General features: G+C 36.5%; 2 protein-coding genes across 2 annotated transcripts; one reads left to right on the top strand and one right to left on the bottom strand.

Moving 5' to 3' along the window:
- The first annotated feature begins 667 nt into the window (after positions 1-667).
- Positions 668-2,776, top strand: LOC128669933 (dynein axonemal light chain 1-like). Its single transcript, XM_053745189.2, has 4 exons — positions 668-933; positions 2,055-2,166; positions 2,397-2,543; positions 2,617-2,776. The coding sequence occupies exons 1-4, from the start codon at positions 779-781 to the stop codon at positions 2,758-2,760; spliced, it is 558 nt and encodes a 185-aa protein (XP_053601164.1). The 5' UTR covers positions 668-778; the 3' UTR covers positions 2,761-2,776.
- Positions 2,777-14,495: 11,719 nt separating this feature from the next.
- Positions 14,496-24,890, bottom strand: LOC128669838 (uncharacterized protein). Its single transcript, XM_053744994.1, has 18 exons — positions 24,540-24,890; positions 23,692-23,808; positions 23,369-23,470; positions 22,242-22,367; positions 21,578-21,676; positions 21,120-21,220; positions 20,743-20,829; positions 20,226-20,409; positions 19,697-19,984; positions 19,496-19,572; positions 18,887-19,035; positions 18,612-18,695; positions 18,208-18,445; positions 17,566-17,746; positions 17,227-17,405; positions 16,652-16,885; positions 16,010-16,168; positions 14,496-15,434 (listed from the first exon to the last, which is right to left on the bottom strand). The coding sequence occupies exons 1-18, from the start codon at positions 24,763-24,765 to the stop codon at positions 15,333-15,335; spliced, it is 2,733 nt and encodes a 910-aa protein (XP_053600969.1). The 5' UTR covers positions 24,766-24,890; the 3' UTR covers positions 14,496-15,332.
- Between the last annotated feature and the right edge of the window lie 147 nt (positions 24,891-25,037).

Genomic DNA, 25,037 nt, shown 5'->3' with positions numbered 1-25,037 from the left:
GTCTACATCAGGTATTCCAGAACTTCGATTTTTATATCCTATAGTTTAGCAGTACCATAATTGCTCTCCATCTGGTATTCCAGTTTTCAAAATCATGTATACCCTATATGTATTTTGCCAAATGACAAACAGACAGTTTATTTTTCGAATTCTTTCTCTGTTACTATGACTCTATCGCCTAATTTTTTTAAATGTAAATATATTCAAAGTACAGATTTTTTTTCTATTGTTTTATTATATGTACCTATTGATATTGATTGACATATTATATCAACCAAGATTATTATTTGCACAATATTTCGTAATAATGGTTTATCAAGGATCGTTAGAATGACGAAGGAAACCACACAAGGTTTAGGTATTCCTCTATTCACACAGAAGCGAAGCCCCAGGACTACAGTAAACAAAAGGAACTGTATCTAATCGATCCGACGATATTTTGATAAATCGTTTAAAGGTGTGTTTAAATCGAGATTTTATTGCTTTGATGTTACAGACGATGTTACAGATTATAAGAGAGCTCACGTAATCGGCTCTCGATTCGATTTCCAAAAGAGGATTCCACTAAAGAAAGATATACAACTTTACGATTTACGAATATCATATCATCAAAATCGTAAATCCTCGAATAATGTAGTATATCCACCAAAAAGGTTATGTGTCTTTTATTTCATACGTCATTGAACTGACAAAGATATATCATAAACAAATATTGTGTACCGCGATTGCACCAAAACACTGATATTCAATTTAAAACCACAAATATTTGATAACTGCGATGGCACTGAAGCCGACAACTTGCAAGGAAGCTATCGCGCGGTGGGAGAAGGAGAAAGGGGAGAATTCTGCTGAAGCCACAGTCGTGGAGCTGCAGTTCCAATGGCCTCCGATTGAAAAGATGGACGGCGCCTTATCCACCTTGGTTGCATGCGAGTAAGTGAATTGAGGATTACCTACAAATTTAATTATTAAATAACATGGCGTCCATTAACATATAAATTCATAATTAACTAGCGGCCCGTCTCGGCTTCGCTCCGGTAAAATCATAATAAATTATACGCCTAAACCTTCCTCAGGAATCACTCTATCTATCTATTGGTGAAAACCGCATGAAAATTCGTGCAGAAATTTTTGAGTTTATCGCGAACAGACAGACGACAGACACGGTAGAGGGCTTTGTTTTATAAGATGTAAGGATAATAGCCATCAAAATCAAGCAAGGTGGTGCTGTAGTGTTTCCCCCTAAAACAAAAACACCCTGTATCATTTCGTAGATATCGTACGAGGCGATTAAGGGAAACATAGCTTTGGATCGTCGACATTTGGCAGTAGTATCTGGTACCGAGAAATGATATACTCGTAACAAGATTGTTTTGGGCTTTTACGATCTGTATAGAACGGTAGACCAGCAGCCAAGCCTGACAAGACCGACCCATAGTCACGACCACTTTGTCAAGAGTGAACGACTAAGAAGAAAAATAATAGAACGGAAAGTACCTATCTAAGTATTACGTTTTTGGACCTTTTATACTTAGTCATTATTAATACTTATTATTTTTCCTAATATTTTGAAACAGTAATTACTTAAAGTATTTCACTCAAAAGACATCAACGCATAAAAACGCGGTAAAAATCATAGATAAAAGAAATATAGTAAAAATGTATACCTACGCCTACGTAAAAAATTGAAGAATTGCGTATATTGCCAAATAATCATCAATACCGAATCAAATTATAAGCACCGGTAGCTTTACTCATTTGACCTAATTTTCTACTTCCTACCTAAAAGGTAGATTAGTTTTTTTTCATCACTATCCAGGTCTTTTAAATATTTTCTAAGTCCCACAATTTTGTACAAATTCCAACAAATGAGCTAGGCTGTTTATACCTTTCACAACCTATGTGTATTTCTGGAAAAAATGCTTACAAAATGTACCTATCCAATATCCGCATTGAACGGTGCCTGTTTATATGGAAAGTAACAACTTTAAAATACAAGAAAAACACGCAATTCTCGATATATTTGCTTATTGAACTTTAATTTGTTATTTCAGGAAACTTAGTCTTTCAACAAACATGATCGACAAGATAGCTGGAATAGCAGGAATGCGGAGTCTTAAGATTTTGTCTCTGGGTAGAAATTACATAAAGTCGTTGGCTGGCATAGTAAGTAAAAGTTTTAGGTTTTAAAACATCATTTTTAATTTTTCGCACTTTTATCAATACCTACATGCATGAACACTTTGCACTGATTTACTTTTTTTCCCTTATGTTTTTCATGAAAGCGCCTCCACATGTTCTCAATCTAGTTATTTTCCTTCGGCTTTGGCCACAGCACATCCAGTGCTGTGGCCTTGTACAGTAGTAAGACAACAGTACATACTTCCATTTACCAGGAAACGGTAGCTGAAACCCTGGAAGAGTTATGGATCAGCTACAACCCCATAGACAAGTTGAAAGGCATCGGGGCAATGAAAAACCTTCGAGTGCTCTACATGTCTAACAACTTGATCAAAGAATGGGTGGAATTCAACAGACTACAGGTAACTACCTAAACTTCGCTGTTTGTTAGAAAATGAAATAAAAATAGTAATATCTTATTGTTATTCATGTCAGGAATGTCCATCTTTGAGGGATCTAGTGTTTATCGGAAATCCTCTGTTTGATAACCAACCTGACGTGGACACTTGGCGCAACCAAGCCTGCAACCGCTTGCAGCAAATAACCAAGCTCGATGGGATTCCAATCATTAGAGAATAATCATATCTACTTACGGAAAAATAAACACAGAAGAACCGTGAAGTTTATTATTCCATGTAGATATCTACTAGTAGCCATGACTGCAACAGTGTTTTCATTAGCCTGTAATATCAATCTGCACTAGTGGTTACTAATAGATAATTGTAGGAATATTTATCTATTGTCATATAGTATTATATATGCAATGCACCTTATTTATGTTACATATTTCTGCTGAATCTATTATAGCGATTAAATGTACAAGTCGGGTATTTTACTTTAACTGTCATTTTGTATCCGACATTTGAATAGACATAATTTTGTATCATTAACAAGATCCCAATTCGTAATAATAAGTCAATTACAGAACTATTTCGGGCGAGACATTGTCCCTCGAAATTTGTATTTTGTATAATATGCCAGTCGTGATTGCGTGACACTTTCTGTAACAATGGCTGATAGATGCCCACTTGTTTAAGCTAGGAATTCAAATGACGATAATATTCGAAATAATAGCGCCATCGCATCGCCTCAGTCGCTTGACATTTATGACAGATTATGACTCTGGCAACACTAATAACCGCCGCACACGCCATCTATCTATTAAATGACGCAACTATATATGACAGCATTAAGATTGAATTTCATATTAATCGAATAATGATTGCGAGACAGATTGAAGATTACAATGTAATAAAACTATAAAACTACTCCACATACCGATAAATTGCCTTGTTTAGTGATAAAAATCAACTATAAAATACACGTACCTATAGGTAGATATAAATATCTTTAAGTCGGAGACAGGTGAATATTTCCTGAGGAAATTGTTTTAACATACAAAAAAGCGGGTGGAATGACAACCGACATAGTTTTAGCTCCCTCGGAAATTGCATTTAAAAGCCGCTCATTTGAACACAAATCGGCAAAATCTTCATGTGAATGCGTAGCCATTGTCCGGCCGGCTTTATGATTCGTCATACGTCTCAAAGCCGACTTAATAGCCTGCTTAATTCGTGCCAAAAGGAAATGCGAATTGCTGTGGGGGACGTTGCTGCCTAAAGAAAAATCCCTCTCTCGATCAACGCACGGATGGCCCGCCATTGTGTTGTCACTAATAAAATTTAATGATGTAAACGGATAGCGCGAATGTATCTAACTCCGAACAGGAGCGCCCAGGGAGATGGGCGCTGAGGGATAATCAATTAACGACAATGTATCAAACAAATTGAATTACTATTGTGTCACATGATATTGTTGTAAACTTACAAAGATTTGTAGTTATAACTAACTTGAATGTATTTTTTTTCAATTTTAAACTACAAATAATATATAGGGAATATTATATATACTTACTACACACATCGAAGTAGGTACCTATACTTACTAAGTATCGGAAATGCCTATACCAAAGTCACGTACTAAGTTACTATCTAACTACCTTAACCTAAATATTACATTATTAATCAAAATGCTTTCCGGCGGCAATCTAATAATTTAATGGAAATCGAATCAGTGTGTACTTTATGTAATGGGCCGATAATTGTCCATCCAAACAGAAGTAACTCTGTTAATCACAATGAAGCCCACACCTTCCCTTCATCCAAATCAAATGTAATGCGTACACATGCTACCGCCTGCCACCTAGTCCGTCATTATTTAATTATTAACACTACAATCGACCTAATTTTGATTTCTATTTGACATTTCGATTACCCGCCATGTAGCCGACGGCGAGCAGCCATTTTGTGACATCTGTCCTCGAATGTGTTACCAACTATAAAATTCAATTTCCCTCAATCGGCCAGCTCGACACATTTATTATTCATAGACCGGTACCTACATGCCCGGCCACTAACAGATGTGATCTTTTACGTGTAGGAATATCAAAAAAGAAATTTTCTATATAAAGAGCACCGACTCTTTCAGTCATGAATTTGATATAAGATCATGAGAATCCAATTTATGACGGACCTGAAATAATCCATATGAAAAAGCAAGTTGTCTCGTTAAATTATAAAAGGGCAAGTGTGAGAAGGATTAGGTACATACTTAGTTGAACAATTTAACAGTACAAGGCAAAAAATAAATAAGTGGTGTAAGAGTTTCTTCGAGTGTATCCTGGATTAACTGGTAGGTATATTTTAACTCGCAACAATCATGAAGAAAAACTAATATAGTAAGTATTTCAGTGTTTCTTTTTGAACTATGAAACCCTGAAAGCAATTTTGAATCGCGTGACAGGTTCAGGTATAGTAACGGAAAATGAGTTTTGATTTCAGTTTGATTCTGTCGGCCATCAATTTTGCACTACACCGCTTCAGAGTTGAACGAAAGCAAGCAATCTACTTCAGGTCACGCAACTGATTGACCGATGTCCATTCCAGTAATGACTGTATCGTAGCAGCTGGGCATAGTCGTCATATTGATTTAAATATGTATGATTGGGATTGAAGGCTCAGTATGGCCAATAAATCAATCTATGTCGTCGGTAATGCACAATCCATTTGCTCGCTTGTAGCGTAATTGCTGTTAGCGCCGCCCAATGGTCACATTAGCCTGAAACGTTACGCTCGCCGCCCTCGCCCGGGCTCTATTGAGACTCAAGGCGGCCTGATTTGGCCCTCTCGACAGTAATGGCTGATTTTCTAGCTCACGAGACGTAGCCACGGCAAACGACCACGCTTACGCCACTCAAAGGCGGAGAAAATGGCTTAAGTGCTTTCTCTATTATGCTTAAGGTCGTTCCTGAAAAGGATAATTTTCAACTCTCGAGAGCGCCCCACCCTAATGAACACTGGCTTCATGTGGACATTACACAATATTCTGTATTCATTTTTTAGATCTTATTCCGGCAAATCACAAAGTTGAACTCTGAATTAGATATTTCAGTTTCTTGGCAAAAATTCAAGTGTGTGAATATTTCGCAATATCCAATTAACTATATTTTATTAGTAGGTACTGAACCAAATAAGGTTCAGAACAAAATCAAATCATTTATTCAGAAATTAGGCCTTCACAGGCACTTTTTCACGTCATATTCTAAATTAAATGATGTTTACCAAAGCCACAAACTACTAGCATTTCGGAACGACTGCTGAGAAGAAATGCCGAAAGAAACTCATTCAAACAGTGTTGGTCTCTATTATGGCACAAGGGCTTACCATTTTTTAACACTGTCACCATTATCACACTGTTTGGAATACCCTTTCCTGAATATCAGCGTTGCTTATTGGGCTCTGATAATTAACTAAACTTAAAATACGTACACGTACGTATATAATAATTTAAATTACATACCTACATCAAAATGGTTGAACATATCTTTATACTTAAATGTTCTTACTTGATAAAAAAATTTTTAATGTCCGCGACTATACTTTAGATAGGTATATTACCAAAATAATCAATCTTAAACAAATTGTATGTATATATTCAAAATGTTGTTTAAATTACATGACGAAAAGTAAAAGCTTTTATCCTGAATGGTTATTTGTATGTATTTGTACACGGTTATTTTTATTAGGGCATATTCACATGTTTCTAATGTATACTAAGATAATATATTTTTAACTTGGGTAACCTATTGTCGCAGCAAGCGGCGAGGGTCGCAAAATAAAGCTTTCCTAACAAACAATAGTTCCGGCCCTTTGTCGCGCTCCGAGTAAGTAAACATTAGTAGTTGGTATTGTGAAGGGCCGCCCGCCCGCTTGTACAGTAAACTGCACGTTAAAAATAAAAGTTGATCTCTACACCAGTCTTATTGCGATAGAATAAGGCCCTTAAGCACCGTTGTACAGTATCTATATCCTTAACAAAACCCGACGCTTCTAGACCGCGTCCGACGACGTCGGTCGCTCGTGTCGAGTTGAAACTTGAGAGAGTTACGGCTAGATAACACCCACTTACCCTTAATTACCTTTTGTTTATTTGATATACTTATTTCAGACTTAACAAAGGAATCGTCAACTTTTACTTTCAACAAAAGAAACTGGTCTTTTTTTTAAAGAAGGAATTGAAAAGTCTTTTGGTACAGAATCATGTAAGTCATATTTTTTTATGATATTAAATATTATTAAATTACCTATTTATCGACACATATGAAAGAGGAGCTCGGTAGCGCAGTGAAAAGCGCGCTTGGCCTGCATTAGTTTGCAATGGTCCAATGATATTATTGTTTTATATAATGTCAATGTAATGGTAGATCAATAGACGTGTGACCAAAAATGTATTAACTTGAGGCATGTTAAGCCATTAGTCCCAGCTGTATATGTAGTCGTTAAAACGCACTAATCGGTAGTAGGCCCGCGGGGAATACGTGATACTACTTTCCCATCCATAAGCAAAGACAGTACCCCAGTAGTTGGGACATTAAAATGGCTGATGATGAAAAGAAAACTTTTTTAAATCAATATTTACATTACATACATTATTCAATAGTTACTCTACAAACACAGCCCTAATCCCCACCTACATTAGACGTAATACTAACAAACTCAGCACCCTAAATTACAAAATCCGTGAAACCTCAATAACAGCGAGGAAGTCACGATCTTACCATAAATTACTATTTCAACATTAACACCTACTTTCCATAATAGCCGATAAACCAAATTTAGTTTTCATGTTACGCACCCTTCGCAGCTACTTATAATAAGCAATGATCAATGAAGAATAATCCTATTGTGTCGCACGCAGACAAAAAACCGTGACTGAATTATTCCGCTATGCTTTCGCGCTAATATCTCCATTACATGAGGCAGTGTGGAGACCTCATTGTTGCCGCCTCTCTACATCTCCATGAAAGGATTACGCGCGACAATGTTGACAGTTGTCGATGAGACAAAAGAATCTCAATGCATTCCGAAATACGCATAATAGCTTGTGTTTATTTAATTTAAGTCATTGCCAACACAGAATAATGGCGTGTTTTCGCCAGCGGCGCTCTGACTTGAGCCGGAGAGCCCCGGGGCAATAAAATTAATGAAGCGTGGAGATGGGACCATTTTACTTGTATTATTCGTCTCCTGTGGGCTAAGACTGAAACGAATGTCCATTAGTTCTGTTTTAACATGTTAGCGAGGTTGAAACGTTGTAAATGCGATTTACTTTACAGAGAGGGTGGAAAAGTAGCCAAAGAGATTTGATCTCGATCAATAGTCGGCGATCGGAGATTTAAAATATTTATTAGACCATTAGAAGGGAACAACATTGTCAATATATGAAACAACTTTTACAAACGTTTATTTCAAACTAAACATTGTCAAGTCTAATGAAATGTGGGTAAAGCATTCGACTAACTAAATACACCGAAATCCACGTAGGTACGTACACTACATCGGTTTACAATGATTGTAAAGTTTATAAATAAATAAAGTTTCAGTGGCCGAATACTAGCCTCCATAACTAAAACTTTCTCAGTGTAATGTAAACCTTGTCATCTTCAGGAACAACATGTCGTCGGAAATAACAAATGGCCAAACTGAATTAGAAAAAACACGTTAAATGCTACGACACAACATCGTTCATCGTTGGCTAGTTGTTTTGTTACCACATCGGAAATAAGAACCATTATTCAACAGTAACCAACCAGCAACACTGTACGAAACGACTAAGTAACAATAAATTGCATAATTACTCAAATCATAAATTAATTTGGCCACTTTGCTGCGTGAAATGTTTGCCTTGCCATAAATATGGCTGAAACATTGTAACAAAGCGAACAATTGGTGTATTACCATGAATTAGTGGTTAACTGATAGACAGACTATGGTGATAGATAATAACGTACAATACTTAGCAGTTGCGGGGCGGCTGCCGCTGGCTGATATCATCTTGATCCGCGAATCTACTCGCCCCTAACACCACTGACATCATTCGTATACTCTTGTGAAGTGTGCAAATGCATTAATTTTACGATAAAGTTTTTCACACGCGAAAAAACATATAATCTTATTGAATACTCAAATAAAACTACTTTTATACTACTTCTAGACAGAAACTAGGTACAGGTAGGTATGCATGCGTTAAAATCGCTGAGCGAACATCACCCCACTATAACTAAGTTGAGAAGAAAAGCATTCAACGCCCGAAAAGCTTTTCTTGGTATAATGCTACAAAAAGCATTGTTTTTCATCGTTTAAGTATTGAATAAGTTTAGGAAACTGCTAAATTGGTAGCTACACTTAGGGCCTGTGGTTATAACCACAGCGCGAGCAGGACTCGGTGCAGGCGCTAAACCGCCCTACACTCATTACACGAACATTTGCTCCTACATTAGCATATCAGATGCTATCTATATCCTTATCTGATGTAACGGCTGCTCGCCTCGCACTCGCCACTGCATGAGACAATAACGCGATTACTGAAATAAATACTGTAACTAGAGGCGAACAAGAGATTGGGTATTTATCGATGCTTATCAAACATAACAATAATGGGGTGGATTGAAAATTGAATTTATCTGCAAAAGCCATCTAAGTAGGCGCAGTGTGCGATTCGTAAGTTTGCCATTTTGTTCATGTCAATATTAATCTACCTACTGCTTGAATTTATGACTTAAGTTGAGATAATGTGTCTCTATTTACTTAGGTTAAAGTTTTATAAGATGTGTAGGTAGTAATAAAATGTAATTACATGTTAGTCTACGAAAACATCCGAATTAGATTTTACATGCGAATGATAAACTTTTATTAGGTTGTTACATAACAACAATAGGCGGAAAGAGCACCCGCGCCCGGGTTAGTGTGTCCGATTTCCATACAAAAACTTCTATTTCCCGGGCTAAATGGCACGTGAGAGGACATAAAACTGCGGGAAAACTACGCTGCCTCGCTGCGAACGCCTATTCGCTTTTATTATTTCACCCTTTGAGCGAAAAAGCGACAAAAGCCTAAATTCCAAATGCGCTTGTATTCAGTTTGACAAATCCATTGTTTCAGTTGTTATAGGTATTCTTACTTTTACCGCAAAGTCAGCCGATTAAATATTTAATAAACTATAGGTGTTTGTGTTCCAAAAAATATTTGAAATTGTTTATGACAATAAGAATAAAAATATTAGCTCTACTCTAACTCTACCTTAGGAGTTCAGTTGTTAGAGTAGAACTATATTTGCGAGGTACCGATTTCAGACAACAAACTTCTTCTCTTCAAAGTTATTAGGTATATATCGAAAGATACCGTGTCGTGGCCTACGTCGGCATCAGGATCAGGAAGGCAATGTATCCCGCACACGTCAAACCGACTTGAGCCCACCGACTTATGCCATCACCCGAGGAAGTGATTTGTCAGAGCCGCCCCCTCTCGATTGAATAATTCAAATAATCGAGGTATTTATATGTAAATAGCGGGCCATATCTCCATACGAAAGGGCCGATCGGTACATAAATTTGGCAAGACGACGAGAAAACTGCGACGCACCACCGAACTGATTTATTCGCCAAGTTTTGGAAAAAGTGGCTCGTGTGAGGAAATGTTTTTCTAATCGCGTTTATGGACCGACCCGGAATTTTGCGCCCCGAATCACATAGGGGAGGTGAACCTGTCTTTTCGGCGTGCTACGGCCAAAACAACTTTATTGTTATGTCGTATTCTGGAATATTTAGTAGCTATCTATTAATGTCGCTTTTCTATATTTATTAGTGTTGTTATAATATATGTAATTATTTTAAAAGTTGAATGTATAGGTACTAATCAAACTTCAATCATTTAAGTACCTAATCAACCTCATCACAATTTTTTTTTCTTTTTTTTGCAAGACTGGTAGGCCTATGGCCTAGTACATATATTTTTAAGCCTTTTTATGGGATGATTAATACCAAAACACATTTGCATTTGTCGACTCAGTTTAGATACGAACAAGTGTTATAATGACATTTAAGTTATGATTGTTGTGAATTTAGCATAGCATTGTGTGTATCATAGCATTGTGTGTGCATTAAATCTAAAGATAATACTGTTTGATTTAAATACATATGGACTTAGAACGAAAAAATATTGATCCAAAATGAAAGTTCTATGAACATTTTGTCTTTCTAATCAAAACCATGAATTTTTTATTAGCTTTCGCTCTTCCAGGTGCGGTTTTATAACACTGATGCATTTTGCACCTACAAAATATGTAACTTTAGCTACAAAGTGTGGAATGGGTGAAGCCAACTCGATGGCTCGTTCAGTTCAGACTCGCTAGCCTCTAAGTGGAACATTTCGCAGACGCAGCCTCCATTAGTGGTGTTCGCCGGACTGTCACAATCATTTTTCTTTCCCGCCGCCGCTAATTCTCAGCCACGGTTCGCTGAGCATGCACCGCGACCGACTGGGTTTGATATTTTCGCATTTTTGACTGAGGTAGGACTTTTTGATTGGATATGCCGTGATTAATGGTTACAAGTAGGTGGATATTAAGTATAGCGAAATTAAACTAACAAATTATTTCACTAAAGAATTTGACGCGATATACTTCGCATATGCTATATAGCCTTTCTGGTTTAGTTATCTAGTCATATCTAAATTTAGTTTATTTAAGCAAAAGCAAGGACAAACAGGTCGTCAGCCAAATCTTCAAAATTTAAAGGTTTATTTTAACGCGGGTTTCGGGCTTCTCAGCGCCATGGCAATGAATGCAACAAGGATCAGAGGAGGAGGATGAGAGAAGTGATATAGAGACTATATATAGCAAAGATGAAGATGAAAAATATTTTATCACTAGCCAGCACACATGAATCATGAGAACTACGAGAGCTGGCCACGTTGTCACTGTCGTCGTTTTGATCACTCCAGCGAGAGGAGTTGCCGCCTGGTGGTGACTTGCCTTGGGCTACCTGGAGGAGGCTAACAGACTGTGGCCTTAGGTCTCAAGTTTCATAAACAAGTCATCCCTCAAATTATGGAGCATCTAATATTATCTTGCACCTGTGCCCTACTTAAAATGATGTAAATCTTTATGGCACAACACTCTTCCGTTCGGGAAAGTCTTACTAAAAAATCGATGGAGGCGCATCGCAAAAAAATATTCAATTATTCAAGGAAAATTTAAAAAAGTATCGAGAAGGTGGCGTCGCCGCTCACAGTTCGGGGTTGATATCGACTTTTATTACTCTGGAGGGGTTGGTCATTAGCAGGATAAAGCGACTGCCACCTGATAAAGTGCGTTTTGTTGCTCACTTACTTATTTCGCTTTCCTGAGTACGAGTACCTGCCTGCTGTTTTGTGGAACTGAAAAAGTTTACTTGAAATGTTATGTTTATTGTGAGAGAGAAAACCTACTGACTTGTACAGTGAAGCGGCTTGCGAAAGGTTAACGCAGTTATCATAATGACCACATGATAAAAATCATCTTCAGTTGTTATTATTATTAAAATAATTATAATTTAAATTTAGAAATATACAATATTGGCAAAAAGTAATCCATTATTGGATATCCAATGGACACCGCCAAAGTTTGATCGGTATACGCAGTATATTTTTTAATGTCTAACAAAAGGCGGAACGTTTTCATTACAAAACATACGATCGATTACAAAACATATTCTAAGTAGACTAATTGAGAAACATAAACGGGCACAACACAATAGGTCGCGCATTAGAACCAAATGGTATTAATTCGTCGGGAGCACTAAATAATGAACAATGTAGCGCCTCGGCAGCACAGCGGCGATTATTAACACTTTACCAAGCGCTGTATGATTGATGACGGCGGCTCCCAATGAGTAATAGTGCCACGAACATATGAAATTCGTTACCGCTAGCCTCGAAACATATCTAATGCGAGATTATTATTCCCACGAGTAGTGCTGTGCTATTTGCTTTACTCGGATTATAACTTTACTCGGATAAAAATGTTATTTAATGTGGTTATATGTATATGACAAATTTCATAAAAACATTATACCTACTTGATGAAGATGTGTCAGTTATTTAATATAGTAATATTTTTTTACTGGACTATTCTAATAAGAAAATTTATTCGACATCGGGTACACAGTATCTCTGTCTGTTAAGTCCTTAACGTGGTCTTAACGACAAGGTGCTAAATTTGTCAATAGGTAACTGTTAATTCCCTTAAACGACAATTTCAGTACATACTTATAATCGATGTATAATTCTGACATATGAGCCTTTACAACTCCCGTTAACACTCTAATCTGTACTTCAATATGATCATTACGGAGATAACACTGTAATAGGGTGACTATCTGATGCGTGTATCTGCTTAAATTCGAATAACCATTATAATGCACGAGGGCAATTTGAAACAACTCGCCGATACTAGCTCCACCCCTACAATACAACACTCCCCTCACAAATTAAGTGTAAAACAAACCTAATGAAATTTAAATATCTCTCCGGCGACGCAATAACTGCACAAATAAAATCATGTCGCGGGGGAGAGTAATCGCTTCCATTGTGTGCACATTGTACGAAATATTCTCGTCGGGATCTTTACGACCTTGTCACAGTAAAGTGGAGCTATTGCCGCGTATAGTTTAGTCGGGTGCAACTAGGAGGTTTACTGCGACAAGGTAGCAAGAGAGAATAATGTGGGAAGAGGGGCGGAGTTGCTCTCTAGACAGTAATAGGCTCTTGGGGTGATAGGTAAACCTCTCATTGTTAGCTCGTTAGAGGATAATTCGCAGTAACGCGTTTAGTTAGCCGCGTATGCGGAAACGAAATCAGCTTGTGAGTGTGCTTGTATATTTAACGAGATTGGTTTTAGATTATTTAAATTATAAATTCCGCTTTACCTACGAGTGTGAATTAGAATACAATTATATATTTAGCTTTATTAGAGTAAATAACGTAGAGACTTCTAGAACCTAAGTCATAAACTAAATTAAACGTCGTAAATTACTTACGATTACTCTTATTATTTACATAGAGGTGTCCGATTACCTAGACGAAGATATTTTTTTCAGTGAGTTGTTTAATTAATGAACAAAATTAAAGAAAATTTCCACGTAATAGGGCCCGGGGATTTATTCATCGGAAACATCATTATTCTAGCAGATTGAGTTGGGTATCCAAACGAACCACTTAAAGCGCGTCGCCTCCCCTCAAAGGAAGGATACTAATTTTCTTTCAACTTTAAAAGAAGCTTCCTTTCAAGAGTGGAAAAAAGTTACAATCGAAAAGGAAATTTGCGTTTTAAATCCTCTAATGAAGCTGAGAAGTTTGTAATGGAGGGGCGAAAGGCTGCGCGCAAATTGAGGAAAACTTCGTAGCCACTCAGAGATCTTAGGAATACATGTACTTATTTATACGATTGCGAACAATCTACATGTAATTAAGCTGTGTTTTTAAGAAAACTAAAAGAACACCTCTGTCGTTTCTAGATTTTTATATATTGACTTTAGAAATAGTATCAAGAATTTATATTCTAATTGAGTTTAAATGGAAAACTACATTTACTTTTCTAACAAAATTTATTGTATAAATACTAATACATACATATTTTACATATTCAAATTCACAATTATACAACTGTATATTCAATGCCTACTTAAATACGAAAGATCATATCGAATAATTATCGAGTCATCGCGATTATCGATTGAGTGTAATATAAAAATAATGGTTTCAATTCGAAAAAGGCATTAAGGCATTCCGTAAAATAAATAATGGTTTAAATATGATTAAGGGGCATGCACATTATATTTGTTTATATTATACTTTAGTAAACATATCTAGATTGAAATAAAAATATATAATTTTTATTTCAATCTAGATATGTTTGTGTAATATTATCTATTTTCGGTCTTTGTTTTTTTTTTATTCAAACATTACATATATCAACTCTATAAGTCTATGTTAACAAAAACTTTTGAGATCCTACTTTCTGTGTAAGTTATTGAGTAAGTTGGACATCATCGGGCATAAATTTAATAACTAATTTCACCAAAATTTGAAATGGTTGAATCAGAGGAAACATATATTATTTAAGCCTTAAGTGATTAAAAGCCAACAGGTTTAGGATGGGCCATATCAAACTGACATTAGAAAGAAATATCAAAAATAATTCTACGACGGGATCTAGCAAGACTCGAAATAAAACCTAAAATTGGTTTTGGTCACTCTTTAATATTGAGCTAGCCAGCTAACCCACACGCTAGCGCCGCCCACACATTTTTATCAATTTCTTTTAAAAGTGATATGTTTTTAGTTCTAGTAGTTTATGTGAAAACTAAAAAAACACCACTGGATATATAAAAATAAAAAATAAATATATAATAGTTCTTTATAGGACACTGTTGCCACGATTTCCTAAAAAGAAAAAGGAGGCCGCCAAAATCCTCGTCGTAATTTGTGACTACTTTTAGTCGTACATGTCGTCTCGACGTAATTCGTATAGAACGAAAATTATAATACATAATTACAAACATAATAAAAAATATAATAATATCAAATATTTTATCTAGTATAATTTTCTGAGGTAAGTTTTTAGTTAAATTATAGTATAATAATATAATATAATATAATATAGTATAGTATAATAGTATTAAATAAAAGATATCGATAAAAATGCGATGATGGCGCTAGTGAGCCTTCTTAAGTGTACCTATATCAAGAATGTGCCAAGTCCGAATCCGTTTACCCTTACTGCAACACTGCCGCATTGGCGATGATGGACGGGGAGTTGATGGCCTCGCCGAGACTCTCGAGCAGCTCCTTGCGGTAATCGTCGAAGTCGCCGTCCACCTGCAGACGAAACAAATAAAATAAATAATGTTTTTAAATAAGGGCTCTTCATTCACTAGGCTGGGAACACTGAGTTATTTTCAACCAATGACAACATAACAATTGATCAACAATTCATGCATTGCAGTTTTCATCGATCATCATCCTTTACTCTGGTTTAAAATCTATCATCATCTAGTGTATGAAATGGAGAACGGAATATCAACCCTCTTCATGTCGTTTTGTGTTTCATTCTACTGAACGACCGCGACCCTCAGCCATGAGGAATACGACTGTGAGAATATAGATTCGACAATGGAAACACTTGTACAGGTTAATGGCCAACGCTTCTATACTCTCAATGTCCAGGTTCTTTGTGCCATACAATATACTAGACTTTACTCTGATAAAAATATAATAAATTATACTATACACCTAAACTATTATACACCACAGGAGTCACACTATCTATTGGTAAAAACCGCATGAAAATCAGTCCATTTTAAGAGTTTATCGCGGACAGACAGTCGTGGCATAGGTCTTTGATTTGTAATTTTTAATAAGGATAGCACTATAACTAGGAGAGCAGAACGTACCTCATTGATAGTCTGGTCCTCGATAACGTAGAGCGCGCAGTCGGTCTCGCGGATGAGCCGCTCGTCGTGCGACACGATCACCACCCCGCCCTTGTACTGGTTGATGGCCTCTGCCAGAGCGTCTATACTCTCGATGTCCAAGTTATTCGTCGGCTCATCCTGTACGACGAAGTAATCCCATCAATAATTTGTTACATCAAATTTCTATATTTATTGCCGACACAAGCTTTTATTGTCGACAGCGAATCTTCGAAAAAATCATGACCGCGCATCTAATCTAACCTCTCAACTAACCTCTGTGGAAGCCGATTCTAGGTGCTAATAATACTTGCAAGATTTGATTACAGAATAGACGAACGACAACGAGCTTGTACCAAACCAGTTTCGAATGAGTACTTAAGTTCACTAATAAGTATTTGGCTACGAAATGGCTGAAGATAAACACTAAAGTACTAACTAGTTTGTGCAGGCATTTTTTAAATTAATTAAGTGAACACGAACATGTCGATGTATGTAACACTGGTTGTTTACAGTCTTGAATTTGCAATTTGTCTCAATTTTTATCGACTTTTATTTATTTATTTATACATTTTAAAAGCACACAGGAAAGTTTTTCAAAAAATATAGAAGTACAAATCTCACCAGAATAACGACATCTGGCGCCATGAGCGTCAACTCGGCCAGAGCGACCCTGGCCTTCTGTCCGCCGCTGAGGTCCTTCATCTTGATGGTGTGCGCGTGGCTCGCCAGCCCGAAGGTGCCCAGGGCCTTGCGCGCCTTCTCGTACTGAAGCCCGAACAGACGCTGCAGGTACTCCGCGGGAGACTCCTCAGCTGTCAAGTGCTCGCCGGAATGCTGGTCGAAACGACCTATTCTCTGAAGTTTAAAAAAAAATGTAATTTTAATTTTAGAACATTCTAAATAAAGTCACAAATAGGTAATGAACATTTTGAATGTCTCAACTACTAAGTAAATGATTGGTATTATCGCTTTACTAGAGGATGAAGTTATCAGACAAATCGCGATATATTTACCGCTTTTTGAGCGAGCATGTTTAATTGATTAACTATTAAGAATTTAATTATAGTCTTGATACACCGACACTATCATATATTTCTAAATAAGTACCTCTTTAATATAAATAAACAACACTGTAACTTACACATGTTCAACTTCGAAAAGAATAATCAAAAATGTTGAAGGGACAACAAACTTACCAATCTGTGATTCCTAATAAGTTCCCCGCGCACAGGACTCAGGTCCCCAACGAGCAACTTGAGGAAGGTAGACTTGCCAACTCCATTGGGGCCAACTATCGCAATTCGGGAGTTCAGATCTATGCCGAAGTCCACGCCAATGAACAGCGGCTTTTGGCCCTCGAAATTGAAATCTACGTCTGTAAAATAAATTGAGGCTCTTAGTAAAATAAATTCCTTCATGGAGAAACTCTCCGGAAGTCACGGGTCTAATAAAAAATATATATATATGTAGTACCTTATATGCAAGTTTTATATTTTCACTGTTATGTTGTGTAGATAAATAAGTAAATAAATTACTGTGCAAGCCGAGTATGGGCGGCTGCAGCGGCGGCGGGTCGGGGAAGCTGAACTTGACGATGTACTCCTTGGGCCGCTGCAGCAGCGACGCCGGCGCCGCGGCGTCCTCCGCCTCCTCGCGCGACGACTTGCTGCGATTCTTCTCTTGCTTGCGCGTCAACGCGTCTTTCTGCTTCTTCTCCTATAGAACGACATTGGATAATGCCTTTGTATTATTTAAAATAATGAGTTGAAAGAAATCAGTACTCGAGCGGGAGAAAATTCGCGCTCAGGTCCTCTCTTTGCAATAAAATAGTTTGTAAAGCAAGTGTCACATGCATCACGAATGTACATGATGTAAAGAAGTCCATTGTAATTAATATTTTCAATAATATTTTTGATAAAAACAAACTACATCCCACTAATGACATTGCGGTATGTTGATGATTTGCGAATGTGATTAGTAATCAGAAGGCGAAGTACGGGTTTGCATTTCATTTCTCGGTGTCGAGTCTATTCGAAATGAGAGACAGCGAACCAATCACATTGTGGTGTGGTTGTCATTGCGTCACATTGGCACACTGTGATTGGTTAGCTGCAAAAGCAAAGTCGCACTACGCACACAGTGCCGTAATCAGACATGGTATAGAACAATAAACTTACGGCTTGCTTCTTGGACTGCCCATGTGCCTTTAAATCCTTCAACCTCTTTTCTTGCTTCTCATATTCCTTTATCATCTCTTTCCTCTTTTGTGCATACATTTTTTTGAACATAGAGTAATTGCCTTTGTAATAGAATAGTTTCTGTTGATCTAAATGTATGATTTCATTACAAACATTGTCTAAGAAGGACTGGTCGTGAGATACGACTAGTAAGGTCTTTTTCCAGCCTTGTAGGTAACTAAAACAAAAACAAATTATAAGCAATAAAAAAAAAATATTTCTTTAACGTATCGTAGGGTCTTACTGTACCAAACCATTGTCGCATTTTGTTACGCTGGATCAAAAAAAATCAATTGATAATACAAAACTACAGTAATAATTTCAAGATATGTATTTTTACTTACTTGTCTAACCAAATTACAGCGTTGAGATCTAAGTGATTTGTGGGCTCGTCGAGTAAAAGAAGTGTAGGTTCTATATACAGCGCCCTGAAAATACAATCGAATTTCACTTCATTTGCATATTTCATAGAAAACAATGTTTAAAGACAGACCTAGAAAGGGCTTTAAAACTAATTATAAAATTGATAAATCAAAAAAATCGTAGTGTAATGGAAATTTAAACACACATGAATATTATTTAATATACAGAGGCTGCGCCTATGTGGCACCCCACCTACCTAGCTAGCGACACTCTCATGCGCCAGCCGCCGGAGAAGTTCTTGGTGGCGCGGCCCTGCATCTCGCGGCTGAAGCCCAGCCCCGCCAGGATGCGCCGCGCGCGGGGCTCCGCTGAATCGGCGCCGATCGCCTTTAGCTCCGCGTACACCTACACGCACACATTCAGAATTCAAACAATCAACATTTTTGCTTTCCTATTCTTCATCACCATCATCATCTACAGCCCTCTGCTAGGCACAGGCCTCCTTCCGTCATTATTTTTACATATTATAAATAAAAGTCCTCTGCCGCGTCTGTCTCTCTGTTCGCGATAAACTCAAAAACTACTGCACGGATTTCATTTCACCAATAAATAGTACCACACTATTTATTGGTAAGAAAGTATTTTAGGAAGGTTAAGTGTATAATTTATTATGTTTTTACACGAGCGAAGCTGTGACGAGCCGTTAGTATTTAAATAATTCGGTTTCGGTAGTATAACTGTCATGGCCATTTCATTTCCTTTATCCCTGTGACGAATTGGAAAGTTTCAATTTAAGTTAAAAAGGCGCAATCGAACTCATATGATTTGAAATCAAAATCGATATTAACATTTGCAAATAACTTACATCATTTAACCTCTCCTGTTTCTTAAGATTTCCTTTTTCTATTTCAGCTTCTAGCTCTTTACATTCCTTAAGTAACTCTGGAAATATAAAGAAAAACCTGTGTTACGAGTAGTTTGGGACCACAAAAAAAAAAGTCACATTAACAGCGAAATAGCTATGAATAGATTGATTTAGCTGAATACAATAAAACTATCAGCTCACCAGTCCTCTTGACATCGGATTCCAGTATGGTATCGACTGCGCTCAAATCACTCGCCGTGACCTCTTGCTCACAGAGCAGGATGTCGATATGCGGTGGGAGCGGGAAGGCACGCTGCGCCAAATGCCGCAGCAGCGTAGTCTTCCCGTGGCCATTGGGCCCCACAAGACCGTAGTGTCGCCCGTTCGCAATCAGCAAGTTCGCGTTCACAAACAAGTCTTTGCCTTTAGCGGCTATTGAGAAGTTTTCCACTTTAATGTCCACGGCGTTTTCTAGAGCTGCCATCTGACCTGGAATTAACGAGAATACTTTTTATTTCTTTGGAAAATAGGAAAGGGAAAATATGGTGTACATTATCCCTTTTATGTAAATGTTCTAAACAATTTTGACAAACACAATTTAAATAATTTCATTCGAGATATCAGTAACTGCAACGATATATCAAGAAATAAATAGTAATCTGTTAGGAAATATCCAAATGTAAAAATTTTATTTTACACCATTCTTTAGCAAAGACAGAAATTTTAATACCAGCAGATTTTTGAGCTTGGCTGACGGTGAAATTGGCGTCCAAGTCGCTGTGCCCCTGCCCTCCCTTTTTGGTGAGCATTTCCACCTGCTTCTCGTATTCCTGTTGTTTCTTCAGCTTCTTTTTCTCTTTGTGACTTAATTTCTTTTCAACTGGTTCGGATGACTCTTTACTGAGCTCTGTGGGCTAAAGCGCAATAAATGTGAAGTGTAAATATATTACACTTTATTTTACGAGTGACTCAAGTTATTATTATCATTCAACACAATAGGAGCTAATGTCAGCTAATTCGCCAGCTAAATTCGAGCACTGATGTTGATCATGAGTGCGGGGCATGCGCACAACACAAATGTCAAAATATTGTTTCAAAACTGACCTTTCATAACGTCAACGTCCTAAGCGGCGAATTCGCAGCGCATTCAGGTTAGTGAAAAAGTACGTCAATCTTAGTAAAAACGCAGGGCAAAATACTTAGGCAAAATATTATCAACGAAAATAATGAAATATAAATAAAAATACCTTATCATCAGCCTCCTTGGAAGCCTCGTCGTCGGACATATCCCCTTCTCCAACAATGTCTTCCTGTTTCACCTTCTTTTTTTTATCCTAAAATATAAGATAATAAAGATCTGCTAACAGTACAGCTTAAAGTGCAGAAAAATGTGTTAACGATCCTACAGAGCATAGATACAATATTGACTTCCCATAAAATATCCATAACAAAATAATATACAAAGTGAATATTTTAACATTCTATCTTGTTAATTGGATTTAAAAAAAAATAGGTTTCTAGGTTCTATATTTTCCTAAATGTTCACCCACTTGACAAATATAAAAACCGCAAGTTTTGATTTAGTACAAAATGAAATACCAAGGGTGTTAATATAATACAATACCTTTGTTTTTTTCGGAGGTATTTCAGGTTCTTCCTCCTTAATTTCAAATTTCTTGAGCTCATTTTCAATGTCATCTATATTGTTCTTCTTTTTATTTTTACCTGCAATTTAATTTAAATTAGGAATTTAATGATTTGAAAATGACTTAAACACAATAACGACACTTATCAAATTGAAAGATTAAAATCACAAAAGGATAACAAAACATTTATTTTGTGTCGTATTCCTCACTGCCGAGGGTCGTGATCTGTGAGCTGCATTATCTTGTTTCGTATTATTTTCCGCTATTTGAACCTGTGCGGCGTTCCTGACTAAGACATTGTGGAGAGTCTGGTGTAAACTGCGAGTTCCTGGAGGATGGATACATTTTCATGTGCCGCCATTGGTATTGTAAGCATTCTTCTCCAACACCACATTTTAATTATTATGATTAGCAAAGCAAAAATAGTGTCATGTACCTTTACTTTTGACGGGTAGCTCCGGTAGCTCCTCCTCGTCAGAGGACGGCATTTTCAATTCTTTATCGCTTTCTTCTTCAGGCCATTCATTCTTTTTGCCTGGAATTACAAAATAAACTATTTCGCCACAAGTCCATTCAAATACTTTTTTCTACATGACGTTACTATATCAGCGTTAAATCAAATAGCATTTAAAATATATAGGAATGAAAATTATTCGTTAATTAAGTAATCAAGTGTATTTAACTGTCTTTGAAAACCTGTCTATGTGAGAAAGCTAACAATATATCCTTACATATGTAAGTCGCATATGTAAGGAGGCATATGTACTGTCGCATCTATATGTACATGATAAAGTAAAAAACCACCAGATTTTTATAAGATTTTCACCAATATAGTGTAGTGATACTTGTGAAGAAGGTTTAGGAGTATAATTTATTACAGTTTTTGAGTGAAGCCCGGACGGGCTGCTAGTTTTTATACATTTGCGATTTTTGTAACCATTGACAAAATTCGAATAGATTTAACATATCCAAATTATACAACAACAGATATCAAAGTTGAAAATATACTAAATTTTAGAAAAAATACTGTATTTACTTTCCATGGCTGGAAATGCACTTGGCCGGTCAATCTTAAAAGTCACCAATTGATTCATACTTACCCTTCTTGTTCTTAGATTTTGTTGCTGGTTTGGCAGTATTACTAGATACATTACTAACTACTGATTTTGAGTCTTCATGTTCATCATCAGAGGAAACAGCTTCTATATTTTTCTTTTTGTTTTTAGCTGTAAGAAATATAATAATTAGTAAGCCGAGAATCAACCGGATGTGGGCGGAGCCCAGCCGTGACGTCATCAAAAGCGGGGATTGCGGCCGGGTGGTGGCCAATATCGTGCGCGCAGGAGCTCGCTCTTACGCTTATGACTTTCGGATCAGACGGACGTTCACACCATCATTAATTAATTTATAATTAACTTGTTAACTGATATGTTCTTGCTATGTTTATATTTTTTTTTAATTATTGATATGTTTTTTGCTGTTTAGTTTATTTTAATAAACATAAATTTGTTAAATAAATAATTATTATAATCACAACCAAATTACTTTGTACTAATCTATATCTATAGGTAATAATTTTAATAGATTTAAACTTTCTTCAGTGAAAAGGAACCATATTGAAGCAACCTGCACTCAAGTTAATGTTAAAGACAATGGCAAACCACTCTATTAGTAATGCTCAAGATGTGATTGTGGTGTTACATTCCACATAATGGCTGCAACCCTCTGCCTATCCCATCCCAGTATAAATGCGAAACATTGTATTTTTGTTACATCTGCACACTCAAACGGTTGGACCAATTTTTATAAAATTTGGTTTTTTGGTAGCTGATTTGGTCAAAAAGTTTAGTAGTCAATGGTACTTTATAAAGTAGACGGTGCTACTGAAGTATTTTTATACAATAATTACAATGACTTAGTATGACTAAAATGCCTTGTAATGAGATATCAACAGTTACGAAACAAACTTTTTGAGAGTTAAGACAAAATGAAAATAGGCAAAGAAACACCATTAGAAGGATGATTTACCTCCTTTATTTTACTGACTTTATAATTTAAAACAAAAGTGGTGAATTTTAGTTATTTTTGGTGGCTATGTTGACCACAATGACCCGCACCTGTATAGCATTGCCTTTGAACCAATAATTATGCAAAATGGTGCGCAAAAGAAAGCTTACTTTATGCTATGTCTCAACTTGATTTCATCTTATTATGCCAAACAGAATACCTTTTTTTTTAGAGACAGGCTTAGCAATTTCATCCTCTGACACTTCTTGAAGCTCTATGTCACTTCCTTCATCAGTCCAATCTTCATCCTTCTTTCCTTTACCTGAAAATACGGATTTATTTGATATCAATATTATATAAAACTCTTCCTTTACCATAGAGCCGAAACTACTGGGCGTAGGAAGCTGAAATGTATGCCACATTTCAGCCTAGATTCCTAGGTTCCCTGGGGAGTGTAGGTGAGCACTAAGAAAGGATTTTTGGACTTATGGGACTTAATACAATTTTCAAGGTAAGAAGCTGAAAATTGGTAAACATACACACCTTTCTTCTTTTTATTTCCCTTACTGACTGGCTTGGAAGCAGTACTGGTTGCATTACTCACAACTGACTTGCTATCGTCTTCATCTGACATGTCTACACCTTTCTTTTTATTTTTACCTGTAATATAATAATCATATCAGTGATTTACCAGTCCATATAAGGGTGCCATTCCATGTATCAAATTCTTTATCCAAATGATTGCTATCTCTTACAATTCTTACATTACAAAAGATATAGTAACAATATTTGACAAAGAATTCAATGGAATGGCTCCCGAACATTTCAGTTTGTAATATCTTTACTGTACAAAGAATAATGTTTAAAAGTACTTATACAATAAAAATGTAAATACAGTGGTCTCTCCCTGAAAACCAATGAAAGTTCTATATTTATTTACTCAAATTATACTTAAAAGTAGAAATGAATCTCTACACACAGAAGGAACAATACCCTGGGCGCCAACACTCAACAGTTGGGGACAAACAGGGCAACAACTAAGTGAGTAATGTCAAAATCAAATATGACAAAGGTAATAAAAAATATCAACACAAATTATACAGTTTTCCAGGTTTAGTAGGTTTCATAAGTCCCAGCATTAAAAAAGAGGGAATGCAACATGGTTGCAAGTAGTTTTGAACTGGGTATACTTAGATATACTTAGATTTTAATTCTTTTACTACTATATAGATAAAAGAGAGTTAACATACATAATCAATTATGTATGTTAACTCTCTTTTATCTACCTATATACTTATACCCCTATGTGCTAATTTCGACAAGAACTAGATATTACTCGACTACTTTAAACTGTAGAACACTCAATATTTGTTCTCATACTCCAAACTGACCTTTCTTATGAGACTTTTTAGCAGATAGAGCAGGACAGTTTTGTTCATCTTCTTCAACTGACTTTTTCGGAATTTCATCTTCATTGTCACTCCAGTCTCCTTTACCTTTCTTTTTTCCTTTTCCTTTAGTTTTAGAGGTTATGTCACGACTCTCATTGGGTACAGATTTTTCATCCAAATCTTCATCTAGGTCGAGATTCTTTTTGTTTCCCTTTTTTTTAGACATTTTAAGGACTTACTCAATATTAATTCAAACGTTGAAAACTATTTTCGTAGAATCAACTCAAAAGAGAAAATATTACAAAGTTAAATTAATGGATGATGGTGACTTGGTCACATAATTTGACAATGACAAATGTCATCAGGATTTCAAGTAACATTTCATTTCTCGTACGTGTATGTGTACAAGGGCCTACCTACATGGGTTTATCGGTTGATGGACGCCAAGCGGGCCATGCCGAGAAAAGAAGAAAATAAAATCGACATGAGAAACTGAGT

Source organism: Plodia interpunctella, chromosome 5 (genome assembly GCF_027563975.2).
Source record: "Plodia interpunctella isolate USDA-ARS_2022_Savannah chromosome 5, ilPloInte3.2, whole genome shotgun sequence".
NCBI lineage: Eukaryota > Metazoa > Arthropoda > Insecta > Lepidoptera > Pyralidae > Plodia > Plodia interpunctella.
Note: the sequence above shows the minus strand (reverse complement) of the source record. Positions and strands in the feature narration are given on the sequence as shown.

What these genes read in the sequence shown, in the direction of transcription:
- LOC128669933 (XM_053745189.2), top strand. Translation starts at nt 779, where the DNA reads ATGGCACTGAAGCCGACAACTTGCAAGGAAGCTATCGCGCGGTGGGAG. An exon ending in TAAAGTCGTTGGCTGGCATA is followed by an intron (nt 2,167 to 2,396) that starts GTAAGTAAAAGT and finishes TCCATTTACCAG; the next exon opens with GAAACGGTAGCTGAAACCCT. An exon ending in TGGAATTCAACAGACTACAG is followed by an intron (nt 2,544 to 2,616) that starts GTAACTACCTAA and finishes TATTCATGTCAG; the next exon opens with GAATGTCCATCTTTGAGGGA.
- LOC128669838 (XM_053744994.1), bottom strand. Translation starts at nt 24,765, where the DNA reads ATGTCTAAAAAAAAGGGAAACAAAAAGAATCTCGACCTAGATGAAGAT. An exon ending in GGCAGTCCAAGAAGCAAGCC is followed by an intron (nt 17,747 to 18,207) that starts GTAAGTTTATTG and finishes GTCGTTCTATAG; the next exon opens with GAGAAGAAGCAGAAAGACGC. An exon ending in AGGACCAGACTATCAATGAG is followed by an intron (nt 15,435 to 16,009) that starts GTACGTTCTGCT and finishes TTTCGTCTGCAG; the next exon opens with GTGGACGGCGACTTCGACGA.